This window comes from Thunnus albacares, chromosome 18, assembly GCF_914725855.1.
Source record: "Thunnus albacares chromosome 18, fThuAlb1.1, whole genome shotgun sequence".
Taxonomy (NCBI): Eukaryota; Metazoa; Chordata; class Actinopteri; order Scombriformes; family Scombridae; genus Thunnus; species Thunnus albacares.
Genome location: NC_058123.1, coordinates 5,356,833 through 5,381,960, shown reverse-complemented (window position 1 = coordinate 5,381,960; position 25,128 = coordinate 5,356,833). Strand labels below are relative to the sequence as shown.

At 39.7% G+C, this 25,128-nt stretch overlaps 1 protein-coding gene across 3 annotated transcripts; it reads right to left on the bottom strand.

The window, feature by feature from the left end:
* Nucleotides 1-2,779: 2,779 nt before the first annotated feature.
* Nucleotides 2,780-24,152, bottom strand: sbno1 (strawberry notch homolog 1 (Drosophila)). 3 transcript variants are annotated; one of them, XM_044333464.1, is made up of 33 exons: nucleotides 23,812-24,152; nucleotides 19,416-19,535; nucleotides 19,219-19,317; nucleotides 18,878-19,102; nucleotides 18,413-18,551; nucleotides 17,624-17,724; nucleotides 17,355-17,451; nucleotides 15,890-16,050; nucleotides 15,634-15,767; nucleotides 15,432-15,522; nucleotides 15,156-15,317; nucleotides 14,849-14,984; nucleotides 14,644-14,749; nucleotides 14,407-14,560; nucleotides 14,110-14,292; nucleotides 13,039-13,136; nucleotides 12,767-12,918; nucleotides 12,453-12,656; nucleotides 12,189-12,362; nucleotides 11,919-12,088; nucleotides 11,276-11,407; nucleotides 10,755-10,890; nucleotides 10,549-10,661; nucleotides 10,381-10,452; nucleotides 10,188-10,287; nucleotides 9,920-9,994; nucleotides 9,656-9,802; nucleotides 8,341-8,435; nucleotides 8,144-8,230; nucleotides 7,184-7,321; nucleotides 7,019-7,095; nucleotides 6,641-6,834; nucleotides 2,780-5,599 (listed from the first exon to the last, which is right to left on the bottom strand). In XM_044333464.1, the coding sequence occupies exons 2-33, from the start codon at nucleotides 19,533-19,535 to the stop codon at nucleotides 5,457-5,459; spliced, it is 4,215 nt and encodes a 1,404-aa protein (XP_044189399.1). In that variant the 5' UTR covers nucleotides 23,812-24,152; the 3' UTR covers nucleotides 2,780-5,456. The 3 variants fall into 3 exon arrangements, with proteins under 3 accessions (XP_044189399.1, XP_044189398.1, XP_044189400.1); XM_044333463.1 differs by lacking the exon at nucleotides 23,812-24,152 and adding an exon at nucleotides 23,380-23,537; XM_044333465.1 differs by lacking the exon at nucleotides 23,812-24,152 and adding an exon at nucleotides 20,869-20,936.
* Between the last annotated feature and the right edge of the window lie 976 nt (nucleotides 24,153-25,128).

The window sequence follows — 25,128 nt, the reverse complement described above, 5'->3', positions numbered from 1 at the left end:
TAAGTAAAAGTATTAATTTTGCAAAATCTGCAAAATTAAGACTTTAAGTAAATTTATGTGGTAATGCTTCTATACTTTTACTAAGGATTTTCACTCATAATGAAGTATTTTTACATTGTGGTATTGATACTTACACTTAGGCAAAGCAGTGGTTCTCAAAGTGGGGTCCGGGGACCCCCAGAGGTCCTTGAGGGGGTTTCAGGGGGTCCTCAGCAAAAAGGGGAATCATTTATTTTAACTATAATTCTATCAGTTAGTAACCCCATGAATGTATGAGTATTTTCGTCATGGGTTTCATACACTTTCTGTAATAAAACATCTAAAAGCAAAAATCTTATCAGATGAGGGTCTAATTGTGTCAGTTTAGGGGTCCTGGACATGAAAAAGTTGGAGAACCACTGAAGGATCTGAGCAGATCCTCCAACACTGCAGGTCACAGAATCTTATGGGTCACCAAATATATTGTAACACGTTATATCAAGAAAAACATTTTAAAAAACATGATTAACACCATAAAGTGATGAAATTCACACACGTTTAACATGACTTTACACACATTTTTCAGATATTTAACCAACATTACTTGTTACGTCATAACTATAATTTTCCTTCATATTTTACACATTTAAAAAGCAAGAAACTGCAGTTTGAAAGTAGGATGATAAACTTAGTGTAGGTATATTTAATTCGAGGTTAGAGTTTACATTTGCTCTGCTGGGTTAGTACAATGAAACGCTTTTGTTTTCAGTGCTTTGCACAGAAAACAAGAGCTGGAAGCAGTTTGCTGATTCCCGTCTTGGTCTGTACGTCCATTTCTAAACCCACTGATATATGAAACTGTTGAATTTTTGCATGAACTAACAGAAACCAGAAACAGATTTAAACTTAAAGCACATTTGCTTTAACATTTGCAGATATGTGGCTGGGGATCTGCTCTCCTTCCATTCAAATGAGATTAGATTTGGAGGAGTCTGTTGGACCCTCTTTATATCCCTCCAGTCACTTTTGGCCACATGATTGGACACCAGCACAAGGTTTGGCCCAGTCCTGGCTGTTAGTGTTGTGACTGGGACCCCAGTGATGCCTCAACAAAGAAGCAGATAGTCTGAACAGCTCAGAAAATACAAAGAAAAGACAAGAAAAACAGTATTTAGTGTGTAAAAGCAAAATAAATCAATGAAATGAAAGAAAAGGTATTAAAATAAGTTAACAGGTAAATTTAACGGTACAATTTTTTAAAAAGATGGTCTAATAGTTCAGAAAATAAAGAATACTTTGTCAAATGCTTACATAGTGTATAAGTATGTGCATAAAAGCAAAAAAAATCAATGAAACGAAGACAAAAAAGTATTAAAATAAGTTAAAAGGTACAATTTAAAAGTACAACTTAGAAAGGATAGTCTAATTGTTATAAAACATAAAATACAATGACAAACAAACTGTGAAGGGGAGACGTTGGCAGACACAAACTGTTTATTTCATTTATGTGTCCACACAGTAAATATGAGTCATATGATTCCCGGGAAAATGAAAGTAAAAATCTCAGAAGATAAAAGACGAGTCAGTGTTGCGTTGAGGTAAAGATTTATTACATAAACAAGATAAAAATCTGTGTGAAGTTCAGAGCTTAAACGATTCGTCGATTTATCTGCGTTCAATAGAAAATTATTGGTTTTATAATCATTTAAATATGTTTTCAAGCAAAAATGCAAAACATTTTCCAGATCCAACTAATCTAATGTGAATTTTTGCTGCTTTTCTGTTTTACATCCTTGTAAACTGAATATTTTTGAGGTTTTTTGTTTCCTCTGTGAGTTTTAAGGTACTTAACTGATCATTTTATACTTTTACTACTACTATTACCACTACTGTTCCACTACAACTCAGAGAAAAATATTGCACTTTTTAATCCACTACATCTGTTTGGCAGCTGTTTGTTACTTTTTACAAACAATATGCTGATGATTGTTATAATTAAACTACTGACCAACACACACATGAATTAGTTAAATGAGTTTTATCTCATCTTGATACAAAAGTCAAATACTACTCAACATTTATGCATCTGTAATAATACTTGAAAATGTGAAAGTATAACAAAAGACATTTCCCTGTAGAATCTTTACTTTTGATACTTCTAAGTACATTTTGCTTATGATACATTTACATTTTGTAATGGAGTATTTTCAGTGTGATATTGCTACTTTTACTTAAGTAAAAGATAAAAATACTTCGTCCCACACTGCTGGAAAACCCTAAAAATTCAACAAGTTAAACAACAAAGTGAGCTTCTATTTCTAAAACATCTTTCAAGGAATCTGTGAGCTTCTAGTTTCAGATATATATATTTACTAAAGGAGCTTGACAACCTTTTAAAATAGTTTAGCGTCATAATTTCAGAAAGGTTCCTGCTGACTGTAAGGTCTTAGTGACAGGTACGTAGGATAAAGGAAATAAAGGAAAGCAAAGAATGAATTAATTTTATCTGATGAAGGTCTGAGAATTGAAACGTCGTGTTATGGACAGAGTGCAGGATTAATTTAGTTTTCTTTTCAAGTCAAAACCTTTTAAAATAAACCATAAATCATATTGATATCACAGGAAAAGCAAAAACAAAACAGCCTAAAATATACCAAGACGTAGCAGTGATGTTTCATTTCCCATTCTTTAATGTTTTCATTCAATTAAAACCTTCTGAAGCTCCTATATTTGCTGCTGGGATTATATATCTGGGATTATGCAAATGAAGCATCTTGTATGTAATAACAGCAGGACGAGGTAGAAGTATACCAAGCTTTATTGAGCATTGCACTCATTCATGTACAGGTAATGTTGAATCTTTTTTGTACAACTCTTGTCAGTAGTGCAACTCGTGCAATGATTAAAGAAAAGAAAAAAAAAAAAAAAAAAAAAAAAGAGTCCTTCAAGTGTTTCAACTTCAGAAAGAGCCGATCTGCCATATGACACTTTAAAGTCAGCAGCACATGTACATAAACATCTCGAAAAGACAAAATAAAATTTAAAAAAAAAAACATGAGTTGTTGGCTTATATATGGTGGACAGTCGAGTTGAAAGATGTGATTTCCGATTTTAGAGAGAGCAGACGTTATTAATATTCTCAATAAAGTCTCCGAAATATCGTCCCAACAAGTTTTGAGATGTGCTGCGTTGAATCAGTTTGAATCCTTTTACAAAGTGTACAAAAAAATGCACATGTGGGTATGTTACAAAGACTTCTTCCTTCTTATTTCATGTGTTTTTTTTTTTTTTTAAATGCAATCAATCAAGAACAGGAGAGAAAAAACACAGTTAATAATAACAACTAATCCACAGGGTTTAAAGATGTGTCTGAGCGTACCGTCTCACCAACATCTTCTATTATCAGCCAATAGGAACGGCTCATGTATCCAGACTTTTAGCTCGTCCCCCCCTTTTCCAGTGCAGATCTATAAACGCAGGACAGGACCCGAGGAGGAGGCAGAAGAGCTATTTAACAGAGGCGATCGTCTATTCTTTTTTTTTTTTTTTTTTTTTTAATTTTTTTTTAATTACAGCTCGGCTCCGGAAAAGCAGATGAATTAGAGGAGGAGGAGGAGATGTGTCCGTAGCATGTGCTGTGAGTCAAACACAGGACAGTACTGAGGAGAGGTGGAAGAGGATTTGAGTTATGGTCATGCATTTCAGATACTCTAGTAGAAAAAAAAAGAAAGAAGAGATTTTCTTTGTTTTGTTTTTCCAAAGAGGGTCTTTGTATGAGTTTAACCCCTGAGCAGAATTCATTAAAAAAAAAAAAAAAAAAAAAAAAAAAAACAAAAAAATAAAAACATAAAAACAGAGCAGAGTTTGAGACTCTGAAACCGGTGTGAAGATCAGGAAGCAGCGAGTCTTTGTTGAGGACACGAGTTTCACATTTCTCAGAATTCCTTGGCTGCTTCATCTTAATAATGTTAAACATATTTCCTTCTACTTTCAGTGACAGACATGTAGTCCAGTCTGAAAAAAAAACTGAAATAAATACCGAAAAGTCGTTTTTTTTAACAACTGTGGAGCCTGTTTCACCGAATCTGCGACATGCAAGCTGCGACATGAGATAACATCTGAAAAAGGAACGCCGTACTCGCGGCACATGCTTGAATATACGAGAGAACTTTTAAGACTTGCGAATTTATCTGATGTTTGAGAGTGACGATCGTTTATGGAACTGGACGCCGGCACCTTTTTTTGCGATAAGAAAGTGCTCGCAAATCGATTTCATTAAACAGCGACAACAAGAAGTCAAATTTAACGTGGGAACACGACTGCTCAACTAAAAACAGCTTTCACTTGTCATGGGTCAAACAGCGTGTTGCTCGTTCACTCCAGAAAAAGTCTGGTTTGTTGTTGACACAAACTTAACTTCCTCAAATATTATCTTTGTGAAACATTCTTTAATTTCATGCAGTATAAATAGAAGCGATTCGTCACCAGATAACGGACAGTGAAACCGTGTTTGGTGTGTTGGGAAGGTGCCTGACTGCAGTAACTATGTGTACTGATACAAAAAAAAGGCACATAAGACAAACTCCTGCTTGTTAATGTTACGATGAGGAACAAAATGATGAAGTGTGAAGTAAAACAAACCAAGGAACTTTGATAAAATATGAGACTCATGTGCGAAACAAGCTGATTAAGATGCAGAAGAAGTGGATTCTGATGATGATGATGATGACATTTTGGTCTTTGTTTCATGAGTGACGACGATGAACACAGACCGACAGAAGAAGAAGAGAAAAAAATAAAAAGCACACACCTGGTTTCCCGTAGTTATCAAATTCTTTCACTGCACATGTACTGAATGTCTGAGGAATAAAAAGGTCTTCATCATATATTAATTATTGGATTGTAGTTTAGCATTAAATGCCCTTTTTCTTTTTTTTATTTATGGTCTTTGCTTCATGTCAGATAGTTCGGACTCGGGGCACGAAAAAAATAAACAGCTTTAAAGCGTCGGGTGAGGATAGTGGATAAGTGAAACCGCCACAGGCCGACATCTACGTTTCAACTCTCAACTCAACTCCGTCTTAATCAATATATCACAAATCTTTCACTCTGAATGTCAGAGGACGATACATCACCCGTCAAATCTCTCTAGGTGATAACACGAGTCTCTCGAAGGTTAAAAGAACAAAAAAAAAAAAAAAAAACACAACAACAACCCTGAAATCTTTTTCTCTGTACAACCACTGCTTTACATGTGAGAACGGTCACAGCTTGGTGTGACCTCTGACCCTCGGAGACGATGGGCGGGGGCGTGAGGGTGCAGAACAAGGGACAGCGGTCCTGGAGGTCTGCGGTGTGCAGAGAGATAGAGATGGAGCCAGATCCCTTTTTAGTGTGGGGGATGTGAACTCGTGGGATCGAAGCCCGTGAAGCAGAGTGGTCCGAAAAACCCCCCCACCCACCCCCCCCCACCCAGACTATGTGTTGGGTGCGTGACTGAAACTTTGGGGGTGCAGCTGTTGCCTCTTCTGTTGCTCCTGCACAGCCAGCTGCTGGCTCTGGTCCGACGTGGAGAGCTTGTTAATTAACGGAGACACGCAGTTCGCTGGAATGATCAGTCCTGTGAAAGAGAGAGAGAGAGAGAGAGAGAGAGTTGAGAACGAGCTGTGAGGCTGCCGTTTCTACGACGTGATAAAAAGGATATTTTGGGGGAAACATGCTTATTTGCTTTTCTTGCTGAGAGTCAGATGTGAAGATGCACGTCACTCTCATGTCTGGTCTGTAAATACGAAGCTACAGTCAGCAGTTTCTTGTCTGGCGGCCTCATGGGGACAAGAGAGAGGTCCGTACAAAACCTCCCGTAAAACTAGAGCTAGTTATTTTCTCACTTTGTTTACTGTATGGATTAAACAAACAAGTTATAACATGTTACGTCAGTGAGCTTTAGAGGTACTGTGGACAGATCCAGGCCAGCTGTCTCTAGAGACTTTATGCCAAGCTAAGAAAAACATAACAAAACAAACAAACAAAAAAAAAAGATGTCAGCGGCCATGTGTCCATATTTACTGACATTTTACAGACATAAAACTTTATTGAGAGAATAATAGTCAGATTTGTCTATAAAAATAGTCAAAGTGGCCGTTATAATTTCCCAGAATCAGAGGCAAACATTTTAAGATGTCTTGTCTTGTTCAGCCAACAGTCTAAAATATTCAGTATGACAAAGAAAAACATTAAATCACAACATTTGAAGAGCTGAAACCAGCGAATGTCAGCAGCTCTATCAGCAGAGACAGCGGATTGTAACGACTGGTGGAAAACCCCGGAGTGCTTCCTCTGGTTTCTGGCCTGACAAGATCACAACCTTGAAATTATACTGAAAACCCAAAAAGCAAGAACATCACTAAAATAAGGCAGATGTTGGTCTATGTGCTGTTTAAGTGGTTACAGATCACGTCCCTAAACGTTGCACGGAGACGGACTCCAAACCAAAGAAACCCAAGAAGACCAAAAATGACCTGCTGCAGAACTGTGAAGAACGACGGCGGCCAAGATTAACCGACACACCGGGGCCCCGACGTGTTGCCAAGGATAAGAAATGATGGAGGGATGCAAATAAGCATTTTTCCCAGAAAAACACCCGACTAGTCCTTCAACTTACCAACTATCCTCTGACCGTCTTCTGTTCTGAGACGGACGATCTGCACCTTTACGTTGGTTCCGCTGACGGGGGTGAGCACTTCCTCCAGCTCGTTCCACACGCTGAGCACCGAGCCGCACAGGACGTAGTACGTCCGACACCGGAGACCGATCTCGCACGGTAGCCCCACCGCCGCTTTCTTACAGTTACCCCGCCTGTGAGGAGAAACACACAAGAGCTCATGAACCGAGATGTTTTAATTAGACTGATCAACGTCAGCTGTGAGGCTTTTAAAAAAGGACGAGGCGGAGATATTCTGCCGTTTTTTTGTTATCGTCAACAAATCCAACAGTCCTTCAGCCTACTTGAGACTGGTTTATTTATCTCTAATGTACGTACCAGAATGCATGAGAGCAGATCTTTGCTGACAGCTTGTACTGGTCCGTCCAGTGCTGCTTGGCGTCTTCTGACAAGACCTAACAAACCAAAAACACCAGAAGTCGTCACAGAAAGCATTCAGCCTCCTTCTCGTGGCACTTTTTTGTGATAAAATAATGTTTTTACCTTTTTAAACCTCTTCTTGATGTCTGCGTACGTCTCCAGTTTGAGCTGTCTGCCGGTGTTGGGTCTGTACACCAGGAACAGCCTCTTCTTGGTGTTCACCTCTTTGACCAGTATGGCTGTTTTCTTGTTGTTCCTCATCTGAAAATGAAACACGCGTTTTACTGAAAGAGAAATCCATCACCAGTTACACGAACTGAACTGCTGCAATCATCATACATCAGTCGGATTTCTGGGGACGAGAACTGCCAACTAGCCGAGGCTCGATCCATTAACCTTTCATTCATAAATCTGCATAATTGTGCAAAGTATTCTTGGCTCAGATATGAAATCACTCAACGCTAGCGGATGTGTTTGTTGCTACCAGAGCTGCACGATTAGTCAGTTAATTGATAAGTTGATGCAAAGAAAATTGATCAGCAACTATTTTGATGATTAATTAATCATTTAAGGTCCTTTTTTAAAGCAAAAATGTCGAAAATGTGATGTTTCAGGTGCTCAAAGTTGAGATTTTGCTGCTTTTTCTTGTTTTACATCACAGAAAGTTTAATTTATTTGGATTTTTGGACAGTTGTTCAGACAAAATAAGTTGCTAGATGAAGTCACACTGGATTTTGTTTTGCTGTATAATGTTTTGACCTTTGTCTGTGATCATTCCTGTACATAGCAGGATGATCTTGATACATTTTTTGTACCAATACGGATCATCACAATGCAAACTCTGGTACAATAAAAAGGTGGAGATAAACTCTAAAAGCGATCCTGTTATAATAAAACTACAAGCACTCTTGATTTAAAAGTGTCAAATTCATATAGTCAGTTTGTTTTGAGGCCCTTTATTAGATATTGATATGTGGAGAGATGACAGAAAACAATGGAGAGAGAGAGAGTAAGAAAGAAAAGAAACAAAGGTCCCAGTGATTTTGCGATTCTGGTCGGCAGAGCTAATCTCCCCTCTCATACCTGTACATAGAAGCCATCATCTGGTCCGTTCTGTTCCGCCCAAGCATGCGTGGCATCTTCCCAGGACATTCCTCTCTCCACACTAACCTGTAAGAAAAAGACACACACGGATACAAAGTCAGGTGAGGTTACTGCGATCGAGCCGTATCATAAAGAGGAGAGAGATCTAAACGACGTAAACGTCTATATGAACGTACTGTGAAGAGTTCAACGTGTCCAGATGTGGTGTAGCCTGGTGTTAGGAATTTCCTGCAGTCCACCTTCTTCACCTTCTCGTCACCGGAGCCCAGATCTGATAGAAGAAACAGGGAGACATATATATATTACAGCTGAAATACATCAGGCAAGGACGCCACGTGTCACATAGGTGCTGCTACACCAACTGCGTCTTTGTTGCAGGTGGCTGCGTGGTACTGAATTAACTAGATCGTTTTAACTACAGGATTTGATTTATTTATTATAATGTGCAATGAAAAAGAACCCAGAAGGTTGCATCGCATTGCCTCTGGTACAACGAAGGTGTTTATTTGGATCATTTTAAAAACAGATTGCACGGTTCTATGTAGTTTTAACCTGTCGGAGGGCCGCGTAGAGAAAACAAAAAATAGACGAGTAGCCGTGTAAAAACAGAGATGAGCAGTGCAACGCCTGCGAGGGTGCACGCGGCTTCCGCGGTTGGTATAGCTGCTTCGGTTGATTATAACAGACGCACTCTGCTGCAGCAGACGTGTCACGCCACGTCTGTGTTTAGTGTATTTAGACTGTTAGAAAGAATTCAGGTCAAATCAAAATGAACCACTGAAATCCAAGCTTACATGTCAGAGCAGACAGATGTTTATGACTCAAATCATAAAAAACGTTGCGCAAGAAAATCAGTTCACTCTGCCATAGTTGAAAAAAATAAAATCTTGAGTTTTAAATGTGAATATGGTTGAATATGGAGCCCGGGGGAGGAGCCGTGGAGAGAAAAAAAACAAAACAAAAAACAACTAATTAATGCTCTCGATTTATCTGTTTTGCCTGTTCTCCTCTTGTGGAGGCACCAGATGCAGTCAGTCAGCCGGATGTTTGGAGAAAGCAATGAAGAAAACATTTCCCCTGAAACGTCTGTTAATTTATGTGCTGATGCGTGTTGAATGAAGAGTGAGTAACATGTAGTATAATATAAACTGGATGACATCCGCAGTAGCATCAAAGTTTCCACGGCGGAAAAAGTTGATCGTCCTGTTGAATACGTTTAAAGGATCTCAGAGAAAAACACAGAAAACCTGAAGTACATCCACGTTATCTCAGCCTGATATCAAAATAAAACCTTATTGAATCAAAGCGATCCCTGGTAAGAGAGTAACACAGGGCGAGAGAACGGCATGAGGCTGAATTCCCTTAAATCGAGAGCACAAATGACAAATTAGTAAGTCGAGAGCACAAATTACTAAATGGAGAGCACAAATTAGTCATTTTCTTCTCCAGGGCTCCTCCCGGGGCTCGGCAGAGGAATAATGGCTCTCTTACCGAGAATGCCCATGTCATATCTGCCGTTCTTCTTGGCTTCCTGAATGACTGCTGCCAGTGTGTCAGAAAAGTACTGGAACAAGGCGTTCTGCTGCTGGACCTCCATCCCTAAAATACGGTTCAGGAACTTCCCGATGTTGTTGTAGTCTGCAGAGGGAACAAAGTATGAGCGTTAGATTAATTAGAGAATTCTCCACCTCGTTGTTGATGTGTTATACATCAAATTGAACAAGAATAGTTGCAATGTCACTTTAAAAAAATCACCTTTGTCCAGCGACAGCGTGCCAGATCTGTCCTCCACGTTTATGAGGCCGACACCTATTAATCCACTTTGGATTTCTGCAGAAGAAGAAAAAACACTTTTATCGCTCAGAGACACATGAGAACCACTGATTTGTTTCAAACTCAGAAATCAATACAGTTTGCCAATAATTACTTCTATAGAATGAACTAAAAGTGCAGCAAACAAAATGGATTGTAGCAACATGAGACTACAAGTTTCTTGCGTTGTTTTTGATAACATGAGTCATACCTTTGAAGAAATCCCCTTTAAAGTTTGAGGGCGGCGACACCAGCGGAGCGTCGAGCTTCACGATTGATTTCATCACAATTTCCAGAGCGTTTCTGCCGTACTGTGAACAAGATTACCGCAAGTGAGTCACTGGCAAATAATTACAACGATAAAAAAACAAAAACATGTGAAAGGAAACACTCGATGTTCTTACTTTGTTGTCAAAATTAAACCTGCTGAGATCTCGAGTTTCTGTTGCTCTTCTGTCTCCGTGAGTGAGAGCGCCCTGTTAAAGATTTAACACAAATGCAGTTAATGTTTAGTAGAAATGATAAACTTCACCACAATTTAAAAAAAAATACATAATTCAATTCATCCTCACCAAGCTTTCAAGTCTTTTGGCAACAATGGATGCAAATCTTTGCTCTCCTGCGAGCTCCGATATGAGGAAGACATATTCTGGAGCCGTGACCTGGTTTGACCTGTGAGTTCTCCCTGCGTCCGGAGAAACAAGAGAAGAAGAGTTGGGTATGTTTTGAACCACATTTAATCAAATGTTTGTATTACCGAGGGTTAACATCTACTGACCGAACTGCTGTATAGCTCTGTCTGCGCTCCACGGCAGCTCCAGCGTCATGTGGACTCTCCGCCGCTGGTTCTTCACCCTGCGGTCGGCCTGCAGGGATATACCCGAGCTGGCGGCTTCCGAGATGATGGCGATGTTCTGGTTGACGAGGCAGATGACGGATATTAAGTTTTCACGTACAAAATATGGAATAAGCAGCTGTTATTTCTTTATTAAAAGTCTGTCAGTCGTGTCCAAAAAGTTTTAGCTCAACCATAAGGAAATTAAATCAGTCTCTGCTGGCTGGTGGCTTGTTATAGGAGGTTAATAATCTGCGGTATAACAGTGGGACGTCATTGAAATTAGTGCAGCTGGTCAGAATCAGTGGATGAGTCAGTAAATCTTTCAGTATTTATTAATACATATATACAGAATAATAAATATTCTGTCTGAACATCCACCAAGTAATTACAGCACCAAACCTCTAATAATCAGTTACATGACTGGTAAAACCATCTGTCCTCTTTAAAGTTTGCTTTTTTACCTTCTCTCCATCCATGAATCTTTGTTTCTCTGTGAGGTTGAGGATTTCCACCGGGACATCCAGCTCAGAGCGAGATTCATAGGTGATGCTGCCGTCGTCATTACTGACCACACGACCTTTACGGCCCGTCATCTGAAAAGAGACGGAAAAGTGAGAGAAGTTATTAAAAAAACAAAAAAATGTACGTCTCAGCCAACCACTCAAGCTGCAGTTAATATCCACATCTGTCCACTCATAATATTTGTAGTGAAGACTTTGAAGGAATTTAATAAAAAAGGTATTAAGGTTGTTTTTTTTTTGTTTGTTTTCTTTAAAATCACTATATTGACATGTTTGATTCCAGTGAGAAATACGTCGTCTTCACTTAGAGACTGTGAAACTTTGTCATAATTAGCGTTTAAATTCTTGAGTTATGGACAAAAACGTGTTTTGTGAGGTCAGTGACCTTTAACCACCTAATTCTAATCAGTTCATCCTTGAGTCCAAGTGGACATTTGTGCCAAATTTCAAGAGATTCCCTCAAGGTGTTTCTGAGATTCGCGTTCATGAGACAGACAAAGTGAAAACATGATGCGTCCGGCCACGGTTGTCACAGAGGCATATTTAAAAAGAGAAAAAAAGAAGTGACCACAGATGTTTGTACCTCGGCTACATTGTCAGGTCCTCCCAGTTCATCTATTAGCTCATCCAGAGTGTTGGGAGGTAGATCCTCGGCTAGCTCCTCCAGTTTTTCCAGCAGATCTTTCTTCATTTTCTGGGCATGTTCCACTGCGTCCTGACTTGTTAGGCAGCTATCCTGACTCTCTGCCTTAACTTATGAAGAAGCAAAAAAAAAAACAATACATTCATTAACCCTCAGAAGGCCGAATCAAAATGGCTTTAATCAAATTTTACCTTGCGCTAACATGTTTACCTGCGGCAGGCGCACTGGGAGGGTTGACGGGGGCAGTGAAAGCAGGCCTGGTGGAGCCCAGCCCTGAGGCTAACAAGGCACTTTGAATGGAGTCTGGATCGATACTCTTCCTTCGCTTTTTCTTCTTCTTCTTCTCTTTCCCTTTCTTTGGTTCCTTTCTGATGAGCCACGGATCTAAACGGAGGAAGGCAGAAAGGTTTGCTGTGATCATAAGCTATAAAATGTCTTCGTTTAACATCCACGACCTGAAAACTGGATTCTCACCATCTTCCTCGTCGTCATCAGACTCGTCTCTGAATGGGTTGAAATCGTCGTCTTCATCCGCCGAGCTGACAGATTTGAAGCTGTCGTCGCTGTCTTTACCGGACTCTCTGTCCGACTCCTCCGACTGGCTGTCCTCCGAGCTGGTTCCCGACAGACCGCCGTGCTTGCGAGGCTTCTTTTTGGGCTTCTTTTTGACCTCCGAACCTGGAGAGACCACGATGAAGAGATTAAACGAGAATCAAGGCAAAAGGCATTTCTTAAAAGGTAAAGTCAACTTGTCTTTCTATTTGCTATTAGCTTATAATTTCCGTTACCTTTCCTTTTCTTGCCCTTCTGTTCAGGTTCTGCTGGGGTCTCGCTGGGGGAAGGGGTCTTCTTCGCTGAGAGGTCAATACCTAGCAGGCTGTAAAGCTTCTGTCGGTCAGGAGCTGGGAAATGCTTCTCAATCAGGGACTGCAGCACACCTCTGCAACAGAAACACTTCATTACAGCTCCTGCATGCGTCGTTCCGTTACAACTGTGTGAAAAGAATCATCTTTTTTTTTTTTTTTTTTTTCTTTTAGCTGTGGTTTAAGTGAGTCCGTACTTTGCAGTTGACACGAAGTCATTGAGTTCTCCTCCTCCTTCCTCCAAGGCCTCCAGTGTTCTTGCTTCTCCGGTGGACTGAAGACCGATCACCACACACTGCAGAGGAAACAGCTTGTCAGTATTTCATGCACAGAGGATGTCGCTGATCACAACATGAAGAAGAGCTCTAGGAGGGCACTGAGGAGCTTTTTGTTTAGCATTTGTTTCAGTGTTGACAAGAGTCATGTCTTTAGTTGTCTTTGGTGATAATTCAAAGTCTCTGCAGCATTCTTTAAGCTCCTTATATGCATGTTTGAGTAGTCGGACGATAGAGATTTTCCTGGTGCTGACTGCTTCATCATTGTTTTTTTAAATATTTATTTTCAGGCATTTGTGCCTTTATTAGATAGTGAGAGTCAAGAGATGACAGGACACTAGGGGAGAGAGACATGAGGTATGACATGCAACAAAAGTTCTGCTGCTGGAATCGAACTTGTGCTAATGTGACATGATGAGTGTTAACCAGCAGGCAACAGGAGCGCTCCAGCTTCATCGTTGTTTTGTTTCAGGTGGTTGTAAATATTTGTTACATTTTTCTCATCATCTATGAGTCCGGTTCCACAGAGCAAACTGCACCATGTGCTTTTTTTTTTTTTTTTTTTTTTTTTTTAAAGTAAAAGCACTTTGTCAGCGTTTTGCCAGAAGTAGGTTATATGAATGTGTTTGCTATTCCTCACCAGCACTGGGTTTCCACCATCCTGACCTATTTTTAAGAAGCGTTTTCTTTCACATTTTACTCTGCTGTCTTTCACATGTTAGATTTACATCGATGTGACCTCCTGCCCCCCCCCCCCGCCCCTCCCCGCCCCCCCGTCCCACCACCACACTTCCTGTCATGTTGAGTAATGTATACTTGCCCTGCAGCATACGACAGATCAGAGAGATACTGGGAGCATGCGGTTTAATGCGATCTCCCCACTAACGCAAACACGGCAGAACTGTATTCACAGATCAGACCGCAGAGTGGCAAGTACATGACGTTCATTATAAAGTCATTATGCAGTCAGTCATATTTCAAGAGTTGTCTCACCTTTCCATTCTGGACCTCCTCTCTGGCCAGCTGGACCACCCTGCGGACTTTGGATGCGATGCAAAGGTATTTGAAGAACCTCTGGTGAGCGGACCAGAACTGGCCCCACATGGACTTCTTCATGCGTTGCTCTGCATCCATCAGGTTCGCAGCCTGCTGGAATTTCTCACGTGCACTCACCCACTGAAAGACGCATGATGACATATATTCATTAACAGCAAGCAAAAAAAAAAAACAAAAGGAACGCAGTCGTGTGTTTTTAAAATGCATTTCTACAAACTTATTTAATGTGCTTACCAGCCTCACGGATTTGTTATACATGTAAATGTATTTCTGCGTCAGAGGAACTTCCTCAATCTTGAAAGTGACACCTGTAAAACTCAACTGCCTCGCAATGTACATCCCCCTCAGTTTCATGTCCATAGCAACAATCTCCATGGCGCCGACGCCTCTGAAAAACAAATGAAAACATACATGTTAGGTCGGCGGACATTTGTTGCTCCTCTGATAAACTTTCCTGTCGGAGAAACTTACCTGCGTTCAACAGCTTGGATAAAGTTGCCAAACTCTCTGAAGGGTGTTTTATGTCCCCAGATGCCCAACCGGTTCATATAAGCCATGTTTCGGGGTTCAGACGCACCTAGACAGGAAAAAATATATTTTAAGAATGTACAGCAGTGGGTCGGATTCACCAGGAATCCATTCAAGAAGCAGGTTTCATTTGATTGTGTCTACTAACCTGTAGCGCTGGCGTACACAACACGAGCCTTGGGGAGTTTGTTCTGCAGTTCCAACACTGCGAGCCCAGTTTTTGTAGGCTTGGATGATCCGATCGGACATACGTTTTTGGCTTTATGACATTCGTCATATACAATCTGAAGTCATTCGGTTAAGGAAAAGCATGAACATTTCTAAAAGAATCTCATTTAAAATCACCTTTAATGCAGTTAAGTTTAGCATACGTGAAAATATATGAAGTAATTTCCTGAGTACGTCTGTTTTACTGACTGATCGTCTCATCAAAAAAGCTTCTATGTGAAGGATACAACTCCGTCAAAGTCCTCGCCACACCAGTGGAGAAGCTGTTGAAATCTGGTCTTGTACTTCCCTCCTGATTGGCTCTCTCCTATCAAGGAGGAGTAAGTGGCGAAGATCACACCTTTCTTCACGCTCCCATTGTGTTTTGAGGAGATTTTGCCATATTTGAACTGACAATAAAAAAAAATAAAAAAATAAAAAGTGAAAAATTGAGTCACACTTCGCAGTTACAAAGCAGGTTAACACTCACTATTTTCATTTATGTATGATAGAAGTAATCTTACCTTGTTCAGTGAATGAACCTGGATGTTCTTGGCTCCTATATCCCTTAAATCCCTTTCAGCATCATACTTCAAGTCATTGGAGACACTAAACCTGAACAGAGGAGGGGAATGTATATAGTTAGAGGTAATATGTTGTAGGTATAACATTCATAGTTTGTAATCTCCAGTGTTAAACACAACTGAATAGATTTGGAGTATTTACCAAAGTGATCTCTTCCTGCCTAAAAGATAATTCTCATAGATGACCCCTGCGATCGTCCGGCCTTTCCCCACACCAGCTCCATCACCGATCAAATACGCAGCTCGATCACCGCTGGGGAGGAATGTCTCATGTTGCTGTGATGCATCGAGACAAGAAACACACAATTAAAAGTGCACAGATTTGCCTTTCCAAGTAATAAAGACCCACAGAGTGAGTCGGAGCAGTCACACATGAAAAAGACACCGCGAGTGTTTACCTGAGCGGCGTATGTGATGGCTTCCAGCTGCAGAGCAGACAGGGAGCCGCGATCGATGACTTCTTCTGGGATGGACAGTCTGTACCAAACATCTGGAGGGTTGACGCTGGACAGGGAACTGGTCTCCACCACTGGATCAGGATGCCGCAGGCCGACCTTTACTGTGTTGACAAACCGACCGGTCAGTGGATCCACAAACAATATCACAGCTGTACTTAGTTTGATTTGATTGAGTTTCACTGATAAAGAACGATACAGTCGTCATTACTCAATGCAGGACATTTCTATTAGACCTGAGTAGAACATACATCATCTTAATTCTATATCTAACATCTGTGTGTAATAGACTGTTAGTTTCTTTCATCTTGTTGGTGTATATACTTATTCACACCTCATATAAACAGTGTTAATCTTTCCATACGTTGAATTAGTACAGGCACTAGTAACCATTTAAATTAGGGAAATTCATTTAAAAATCCTGCACGATATCCCTGTAACAATATGATTGGGAGATTTACTGACATTGACAAGTTCTGTATTTTGCGAGAAAGAAGAATTTATTCTGTAATTGTGAATTTTCTCTGATGTTTAGTAAAGAATTAAAGGAATATTTATTTATAGTTACAGTATACAGCTAGAGAATATCGAAATTGTTGTTTACTTTGATTGTAATCCCTCATTCCCACAAATTATGATTAATTTGATTATATCATTACGCAAGTTTCACATATCAAAATCAACATTTTCAAAAACGTTCCCCAAATTTCAATTATTTTTTTATTTTTGTGTTTGAAGCACATGGAAAGACTCTTTTTAGTAACATCATATCTACTCATTTATTAGTTTTTTTTATATTAACAAACTAAAAATACAAAATCTCTGACATCACAGCTTACAAGTAAATCAGTAAAAATAGATAAAGGGTGTAATAATAGTCACATTTATATATGTTTACATTACATTAACGCTAAGAGGAAGTCTGACAGGACATGAGAAACTGAAAAACAGAAGCTTCTGCTGTCCTGAACTGAGAAGCACCTGATTCAGCTGTTCACTCTGTTTCTACCAGGACATGAGAGACGTGACTCAGAGGATCATACTGGTTTCTTTCTAACTCATTTGAAAGAAAAACCAAAAAGGACAAATGGCAGATTTATTTATTTATTTATCATTTATTTATTTATTTATGTGCTGTCTGAGTCTTTGTATTTTAGTTTGTTGACATTAAAAGCTTGCTGTTATATATACACTTGGTGTTAACCTGCTGAGCGGTTTCCAGGGCGTTTGTGTTTAAATGTAAGAACCAAACAAAGCTGCCTTTTATCAAACTCTGACGAGATGTTTTTCAGACGTTTGTTGTCGTAAAACGCGGCGTCATGTGATTAGGGAAGCATTCTGCACTATAATACCAGAATTGTAAACTAATTTTTTTATGAGATTTAAACTCTGCCAACACAACACTTACGTTTCATCGGCATGTACTCTGCATAAGTCTCTGCGTGACCCAACTCTTCTTCCTCCTCCTCCTCAGGCTCTTCCTCCTCCTTCATCCCTGGTAGTTTCTGTAAACAGAGAGTCACATAAAGAGACGAGCAGTTATTACCAGATATTCTTCTGCTTATAAAGCAGCTTTTAAACATAACCAGAAATATCAATATTCCACTGGGGCCTTTAACATACAGACACATTTAGCAGCGTTCAACATCTTTCTTAAATCAATATCATAATACTTACCAGAGCATGTGAAAAGTTGTGCATTTTAATGTCGTCATTAATCCAGATTCTGGCAGCATCTTTACCCAAAACCTCCTTCTTGATTCCATTATTCATTTCACCTGAAACACAAACAAACAGAGACCAGATGTGTTACTGAGAGACTCAAAGCTGTTAGAAAACTCACAAATATCGATTTCAAAATATTATAATTTTAACGGGGCCTGTTAAACCTCGGGTTTGTCATTCCAACAAATGAGAATTTAACAAAGGTTGATCTGTTAAAATCAGTAATATCCAGATGAAATGTGGACAGGAAAGTGTTTCCAGGACTATAACGGAAAGATCTGGACTTTATAGCAGGTTTTGAAAATCAGTCACACATGAATTTATAGTCTCATTTGACACACTGTCAGCCATTATTTTTATTTTATTTTGCAGAAGATTTTTCCTCTTTATCAGCCTCATTTACTGAGGGATAAACAGAGAAATTGATTAGCTGTGGCTGAACATAGATGGGAAATATCAAATGCCTTCTGCTAAGATTTAAACCTGCACAATATGAATGAAGAGACTCTAAAAGAACCACCAGGAGTGCCAAACCTACTGAGAGTTCAACACCCAACACTACAGCTTTAAGCTCATTAAGTGTACGGCTCTGATAACTTCTTTAAATGTCTTATACGCCTCTCTAGATGGGGATGATCAAAACTATACATCACAAATTATTGATATGACTTCGTTTGAGGGAGTACAGCATGTACAAAACTGTTGACACACACAACCTCGCTGCATGTTTAAATAACTCACCCTGACCGGTGGCTGTTGCCGTTGCTACCGGTGTAGTAATGTCAGGTGGAGGCTTTAGCTTCATGAGCTCCATCAGACTGTTGCCCTTTAGGCCAGTGCTCCTCACATTGCCCGTCCTAAGGAGGTCTTTCAACTGAATCTGTGAGGAAAAGCAAACGTATAATCAGGATTTTAAAAAAGAAACCTTTTCTCTGTGACCAGTTTGTGCCTCTCATGCACCAACGTTACATTTTAGTCTACTGCATGATAGAGACAATTTTAATCCGTTTTCCAAGATTCCTAATCCAAACAAAGATAGCAGCTAGTGGCTACCTGGGCAGGAATTCAAGGATTCTTTAAATATCTTCACAACAGTCTCAAATGTTGTCAAATAAACTTCTGTGCTTCTCAAACATCGACGGGTATTTATCTTCCAGAGAAACAGATGCTAACTACTGCGATTCTACTGTAATGCTACAAACTCACCTCTCTGTTAGAAGGCACAACTGTGGACACTGAAGGAGGGATACTTGTAGTCGAGGGGGTCGGTGAACCTCGCAGGGCTGCGTTAGCAACATGGACCACCTTGGTGACGGTTATGGTGTGTTTGATTGGGTTTGTAACTGACTGTTTGGTCACGGTAGCTCCTAATGACGGCAACTGATTCAGCTGATTTAAGACAAATGTGGTGGTTGATGGCTGAGGTTTGTGCTGTTGGAGACAGAAAAAACAACAACATGATTTTAATACAGAAAACAAACATCCGCTGCATCGTAACATTGTGTCTTGAATAATTAATTTAGGGAACTGAATGTTCCAAATCTCACCCTGATAGTAACTATAGGGACCGGAGCTGGAGGCTCAGTTCGAACAGCGTCCACTGACTCTGTCCCCAAACCAGCATCCAGGGCACTGATGGAGATAGACTGAGGGACAACCAGAAATAAGAACATTAACATATAGTTATGAAAATTCAAAATAACTTCTGCTCCCATTTAAGCAGAAAAACAAAAGATCATCTTACTTGCTGGGTTGTAGAGGGCTGCGCAACATCCTGAGAATCAACATCAAATAGACCGATATCATTTGGGCAAATGCCGCTCTCACTAAGAGCAGTGAGAAGTAAATCCTGTCCAGGATCCATCTGCAAAGACAAACCAAGACAAACTCATGTTAACATATTTCATGCTGACGATATTGGTTTATAAATAAAAATATCATCCCAACAGTGATAAAACAGTAATAAAAATATTTGGGCGTGAAACAGTTAGTTACGCAACAGAGAATCCATCTGCAACAACTCTGATAAGCGGCTGTTAATATATTTCTCCAAGTAAAAACATTTCCTGCCTTAGTTTGTCTGATACGAGAGTAAACTGAATCTCATTCACGACGTGCAATTTGAAGACGGAGACATCATATGGAGCTTTAGGAAACTGTGATCTGCATTTTTCTGACATTGTTTAGACCAAACAAAATCAAAGTATTTGGCAGATAATTGTGAATAACAAAAATAATAGTTACAACCCTAAAATACTGCAGCAATAAGTCGTATTTTGAGAAAAAAGTTGTGAATGTAGGAGATTCTACTAATCTAATAATTTAAAAGCACCCTGTTTGTAAAAAGACATGACCAGATCCATTTCTCTGACATGAAAAAGAGGGAAAATGTTAACACAGACATCAAGTTGTGAAGTTAAACAAGCATCTACACATCAAGAGCTTGATTTTACTTTCATTTAAACATTTAACTCTTCACAACATCATAAAAGAGTTTGGAGTTCAAGGTTTGACTTTGAGGTCCTATTATACTGCCTGCTTGTCCCTGCATGACGTTACTTTTTGTTCAGTTCTTTCTTTTGAGCTCTTAAATATTGTCAAAAAGACAAATCTGCCTGAGAAATCGGTTGAAGCAGAAGTAGCAACAACCACAAGCATACAAATCATAATAAATTACAACTATTTAATCTAAGCTGCAGTAGATGTAAGTGAAAAGATGCAACAATGCCTTCTCTTTTTTTCTATTTTTCTTTTTACCTTTTATTTTTTGACTGTTATGCACCACAACACCAACCCTACTTGGCATTAAACCTGTTTCTGACCCTTCATAGACCCACATGTATAGCACACGTGTGTGATGAAACAAGCAACGCAAAGGTCAATTAAAAGTCCACTTTACAATTAAAAATAAATAAATCAGTAATGCGTTTTAGATCCGATATAAAAAGACCAAACACCCGGTGTTTAAGCTTAACGCGCAGTTTAAGTGCTTAGTCATTTAAAACTAATGCAAGTAAAATATTCTATTTAATTTTTTCACCTCGCCGCATCTCCTCTAAAAAGCGCATGACGAAAAAAGTAAAAACGAAACACTAAAATAGGAACACCGACTCCAGATACACGTATTCCCTCCGAAATATAAGGAAGAAGATACAAGTATCAGAGATATTCATTGATCACAGCAACCGTTTACACACCAGGACGGATCCGAGACTCGTTACAAAGTGACCCAAAACAAGACACGTGTTTGCAATGCGCCGCTTTAACTTCCTGGTGTCTCTGACTCAACGTAGCTTCCCCCCTCAACAGTCCTCGTTAGCACAGCGAGGTTAATCATTATTCAAAACATACAGCAAACAGTGGATGAAAGAGCCGCGCATTTAATGTACAAAAAACCCCACACATTTTAAATGTTCAACCTCGCTCATTTATAGCTCCGTTTCCTTCACTGACACGCTGTCATAGCGGCTAAACCGGCCTGTTTGGATCAGGGTGACACAGCTTAGCAACGTTAGCTTGTTGGCTCACTAACCGAAAGCACAACTCAAAGACACTCACATTAAAAAGGACAGTGACATGGCAGTGAAGAGTGAGCTAATAAATCCAATTAAAGTCAATCATGCCGTAATAATAATAATAATCATAATAATCATAATATCAAACAAATAAGCAAATTTCAGAAAGAAACATCACAGCCGTTAATACTGTTAACGGTAACTCCGGTGACTTTCTCGCTAATGTCTTATTTTCTCTCCGGTGTCGCCACTTCGCACATGGTACAATTATGCTTTTATTACATTAAGTTTGGTTGTTGTGTCTAAACATTACATGACATTTAAAAAGCTCCAGATTGTGCCTCATGTTTTTTTCAGCATACATTCAGATAAACCTCTCTCTCTCTCTCTCTCTCTGCTGAAGTTAGCTTCCGATTCAGAATTAAGGGGAAAGTTAAGGGGAACATAAATTGTGATATTTAACAGCTGATTCTCCGTTTTTTTCCACCACTTACATTTGTGAGAAAGTGTTAGACATCGTAGAAAAAAAAGCTTTAACGCAGTTTTAATCCACTTTCAGATTTGTGAAACCTTCATTTTGCTTATGAAAACAGAAAAAAGGGCGATTTCACCGCTCCCCCCCTCAATTCAGACCACATTAGACCAGGCCCAGATCAAAAAACACTATATTTAGACTTGTAAAATCTGGTCTAGTTTAACAAGGGGACTCCAGAGACTCATTAAAACGGTTTCAGATTTGTGAAACCTTGTGGAACCTATTTCACTGCTTTTTTCTATTTCCAAAAATGCAGTGAAATCGCCCTTTTCCCCCAGTTTTCAAGAATAGAATAAAAGATTTCACAAATCTGAAACTTAATAAGTCTTTGGAGTCTCCTTGTTAATCTAGTCCAGATTTGACTAGTCTAAATATAGTGGTTTTTTATCTGGATCTTGTCTAATGTGGTGTGGATGGAGAAAAAAAAGTAGTGAAATCGCCCTTTTTTTGTTTTCAATAGCAAAAATGTGTTTCACAAATCTGACAGTGGATTTAAACAGTGTTAAGGCTTTTTGCTACGATGTCTAACACTTTTTCACAAGTGTAAGTGGTGCAAAAACAGAGAATTAGCTGCTAAATATCAATATTTATGTGCCCCTTAACTTCCGCCTTGTTCTTTCTGTTTCGACACAGAAAAGAGAGGGGGGCAACGTGGGAAAAATGGTTAAAAATCTTTCTTATGAGTCAGCAGGCTAAATATTTTAGAAGAGAAGTTAGAAGAGTCTTTGGTGATTCAGGAAAGACTGTCAGCAGTACGTGTTTTTCTTAAAACCACATTGCCGGTGTTAGGTCCCAAATACTTTTCTACCCACCTGGTTCACACTCACTCGCTGCGTTCAACCTCACAGCAGGAGTTGTGGTTTAGTTTATATTACTGGGGATTTTCAAGTCGCATCTCATATCTATTGCGGTAAATATGAAAGAGACAGACCACAGCTTCTGCTGTTAGGTGAACACAACGTGTACGGGAGCCAGCTAGCTTGAAAACCAGTTGGGACATGACACCGGTGTTGTGTCGAAATCTGCTCCCCTTCCGATATGCGTTTCCCCTTACCTTAACCTGCACCCAGCCTTATCCTTGACCCCAACCAGTCGTCTCCTGAGGTGCTTAACATGACCCCAAGCTTACCTTAACCCCAACCAGTTATCTCTGGTACGGCTAATCATAACCATAACCCCCTAACCGCGGAGGTGCTGCTACGGGAAGCATTATTTGATGGAGGAACAGACACAACACCTGTTACTTATCTTTTAGATTAACCGACGGGTCACCTCTGACATTTCGGTCACAGAGGTAAAAATTATGCTTTTATTAGCTGACGTTTGGTTGTTGTGTCTATTAACTTTGGACGTTAGCAAGCAGTGCGTTGACATATGAAAAAAAGAAGCCCCAGTTTGTGCCTCTCATGTGTTAGCATACCTCTCTTTCTGTTTCGATACAGAAGAGAAAGGGGGCAACTTAGGGGAAATTGCTAAAAATCTTTATTATGATTCAGCAGGCGAAAAATTTATTCATCTAAACGGTTAGAAGTGAATCTGTAAACACCTTTCAGTAAGTGTTTATAAGCGACACAGCCGGTTAGTTACGTATCTTTTAGAGAAACCCGACGTTTACATCTGCGACCCAAATGTCTGATATATAATTATGTGTTTATTACCTGCCGTTTGGTTGTTGTTGTCTTATTAACTTTGCGTTGGATGTTAGCGGGCGGTGCGTTGACGTTAAATCGCGTGAGTATTTCCAGGCTAGCTGCGTGAAATCGATAACAACAAGTTAACGATAAATTAGCTTTCCACATGCAATAACATCCAGTAAATAAACACCACATTGGGAGTCCACACACTGTGTCCGCGGCAGCTCAGTTAGCAGATTACCGCCTCGCATTGTTGTGATGTTGTTGTCGGTGCTCTCGCGCACTGTGTCATTGCCGTTGCTAGCTCACGTTAGCAACGAGAAGCGTTAAACGGAACCGAAAACTTCATATTTCCCTCAGGTGGTGACACACGACGACAGCTGCGTGTTTTTTAAATGAGTTGATGCATTGAGATAAGGTTAAAACAAACAGTTATCAAGCAGGAGGTGAACTTACTTGACAGTTTAACGGCCGCTCCGGGTCGCACTCAGCAGCTCTGGGGGTTTGTTGTCCTCTCCGCTCCGCCGCGCTCACGCCATCTTTTTATCAAACGCTCCGCCGCATGCCGGTCACGTGACGCGCGGCCCGACAGTGGCCGTTTTAACAGTCGAACTCCGCGCGCTGCGTCCGTTAAAACGAGCCTCCGACCTGCCGCAGGGCAACCCGCACCGACAATACACCGTCGAAAGCGAGAAATTTAACATTTCTAAACCGTTAACACAAACGACAAACATAGCAGAGTCAGCGAGCTAATACAGCGTCACGTGACCCCCCCGCGAGGTCTGGGTAGGAAGTGACGATGACGAATTTTTCTTCTTCGGCGTCCTCTTCCCCTGCTTTCTTCCTTCAAGTTTGCCTCTTTCATAATATAACTACTGTGTGCATATACATCAGTGGTGGAAAGTACATTTATTCAAGTACTTTGTATTTATTTGTTAATTTATTTATTGATTTTGATCCCCATTAGCCACCACCAAGTTAGCAAGTACTCTTCCTGGGGTCCACACAGGTAAACATTACATCATAATGCAAAACAGTTGTGTCATTAAAAGCCAAGGCAAAAGGGAACAAACAATAACAATAAACAAGAAAACTACAAAAACAAACAAAAAATCCACAATAAATAACAACAATGACAACAAGTACCACACTATATCTAAACAGTCAGTAAAGCATTTGATACAGCACAAAAATTATATTAGTACCATTAAAAACTTCATATACAGTGACTGAGAAAATGATATAAAGATGTGCTTAAATACAATTTTAAGGTACTTGTACTTTACTTGAGTATTTCCATCTGATGCTACTTAATACTTCCACTCCACTACATTTATTTGGCAGCTTTAGTTACTTTTCAGATGAAGATTTGACACAATGGATAATATAACAAGCTTTTAAAATACAACACATTGCTAAAGATGAAACCAGTGGTTTCCAACCTTTTTGGCTTTTGACGTCTTACAAAAAGCAGTGTGTAGTCGGGGTCTAGTTTAAATCTGAGGGCGTAATAATGCTGCATCCATAAAAAATAGATTTCGTGGTGAATAATTTGATTTGATTTGATACATTTTTGTTCATGTATGTAAATACTGAGCCTCAAAGTTACAAATGGATGAATGAACAACATTTCCCTGCAAAATCTCTGATACAAAGGAATAAAAATACCCTAAAATTGATTGTTGATTAGTTAATATATACTAATGTCATGGATGCACATTCACTCTTTTCTTTTTTACTTTCTTTTCCTATTTGTACTGTCCAACATGAATG

Bases quoted from the DNA above. Each gene is read 5' to 3' on its own strand.
- sbno1 (XM_044333463.1), bottom strand. From the start codon at position 23,520: ATGTGGAAAGCTAATTTATCGTTAACTTGTTGTTATCGATTTCACGCA. The intron at 17,725-18,412 runs GTGAGTTATTTA...TTTGTGTTTCAG, and splicing joins GGCAACAGCCACCGGTCAGG to GTGAAATGAATAATGGAATC. The intron at 7,322-8,143 runs GTATGAGAGGGG...TTTCATTTTCAG, and splicing joins ATGATGGCTTCTATGTACAG to ATGAGGAACAACAAGAAAAC.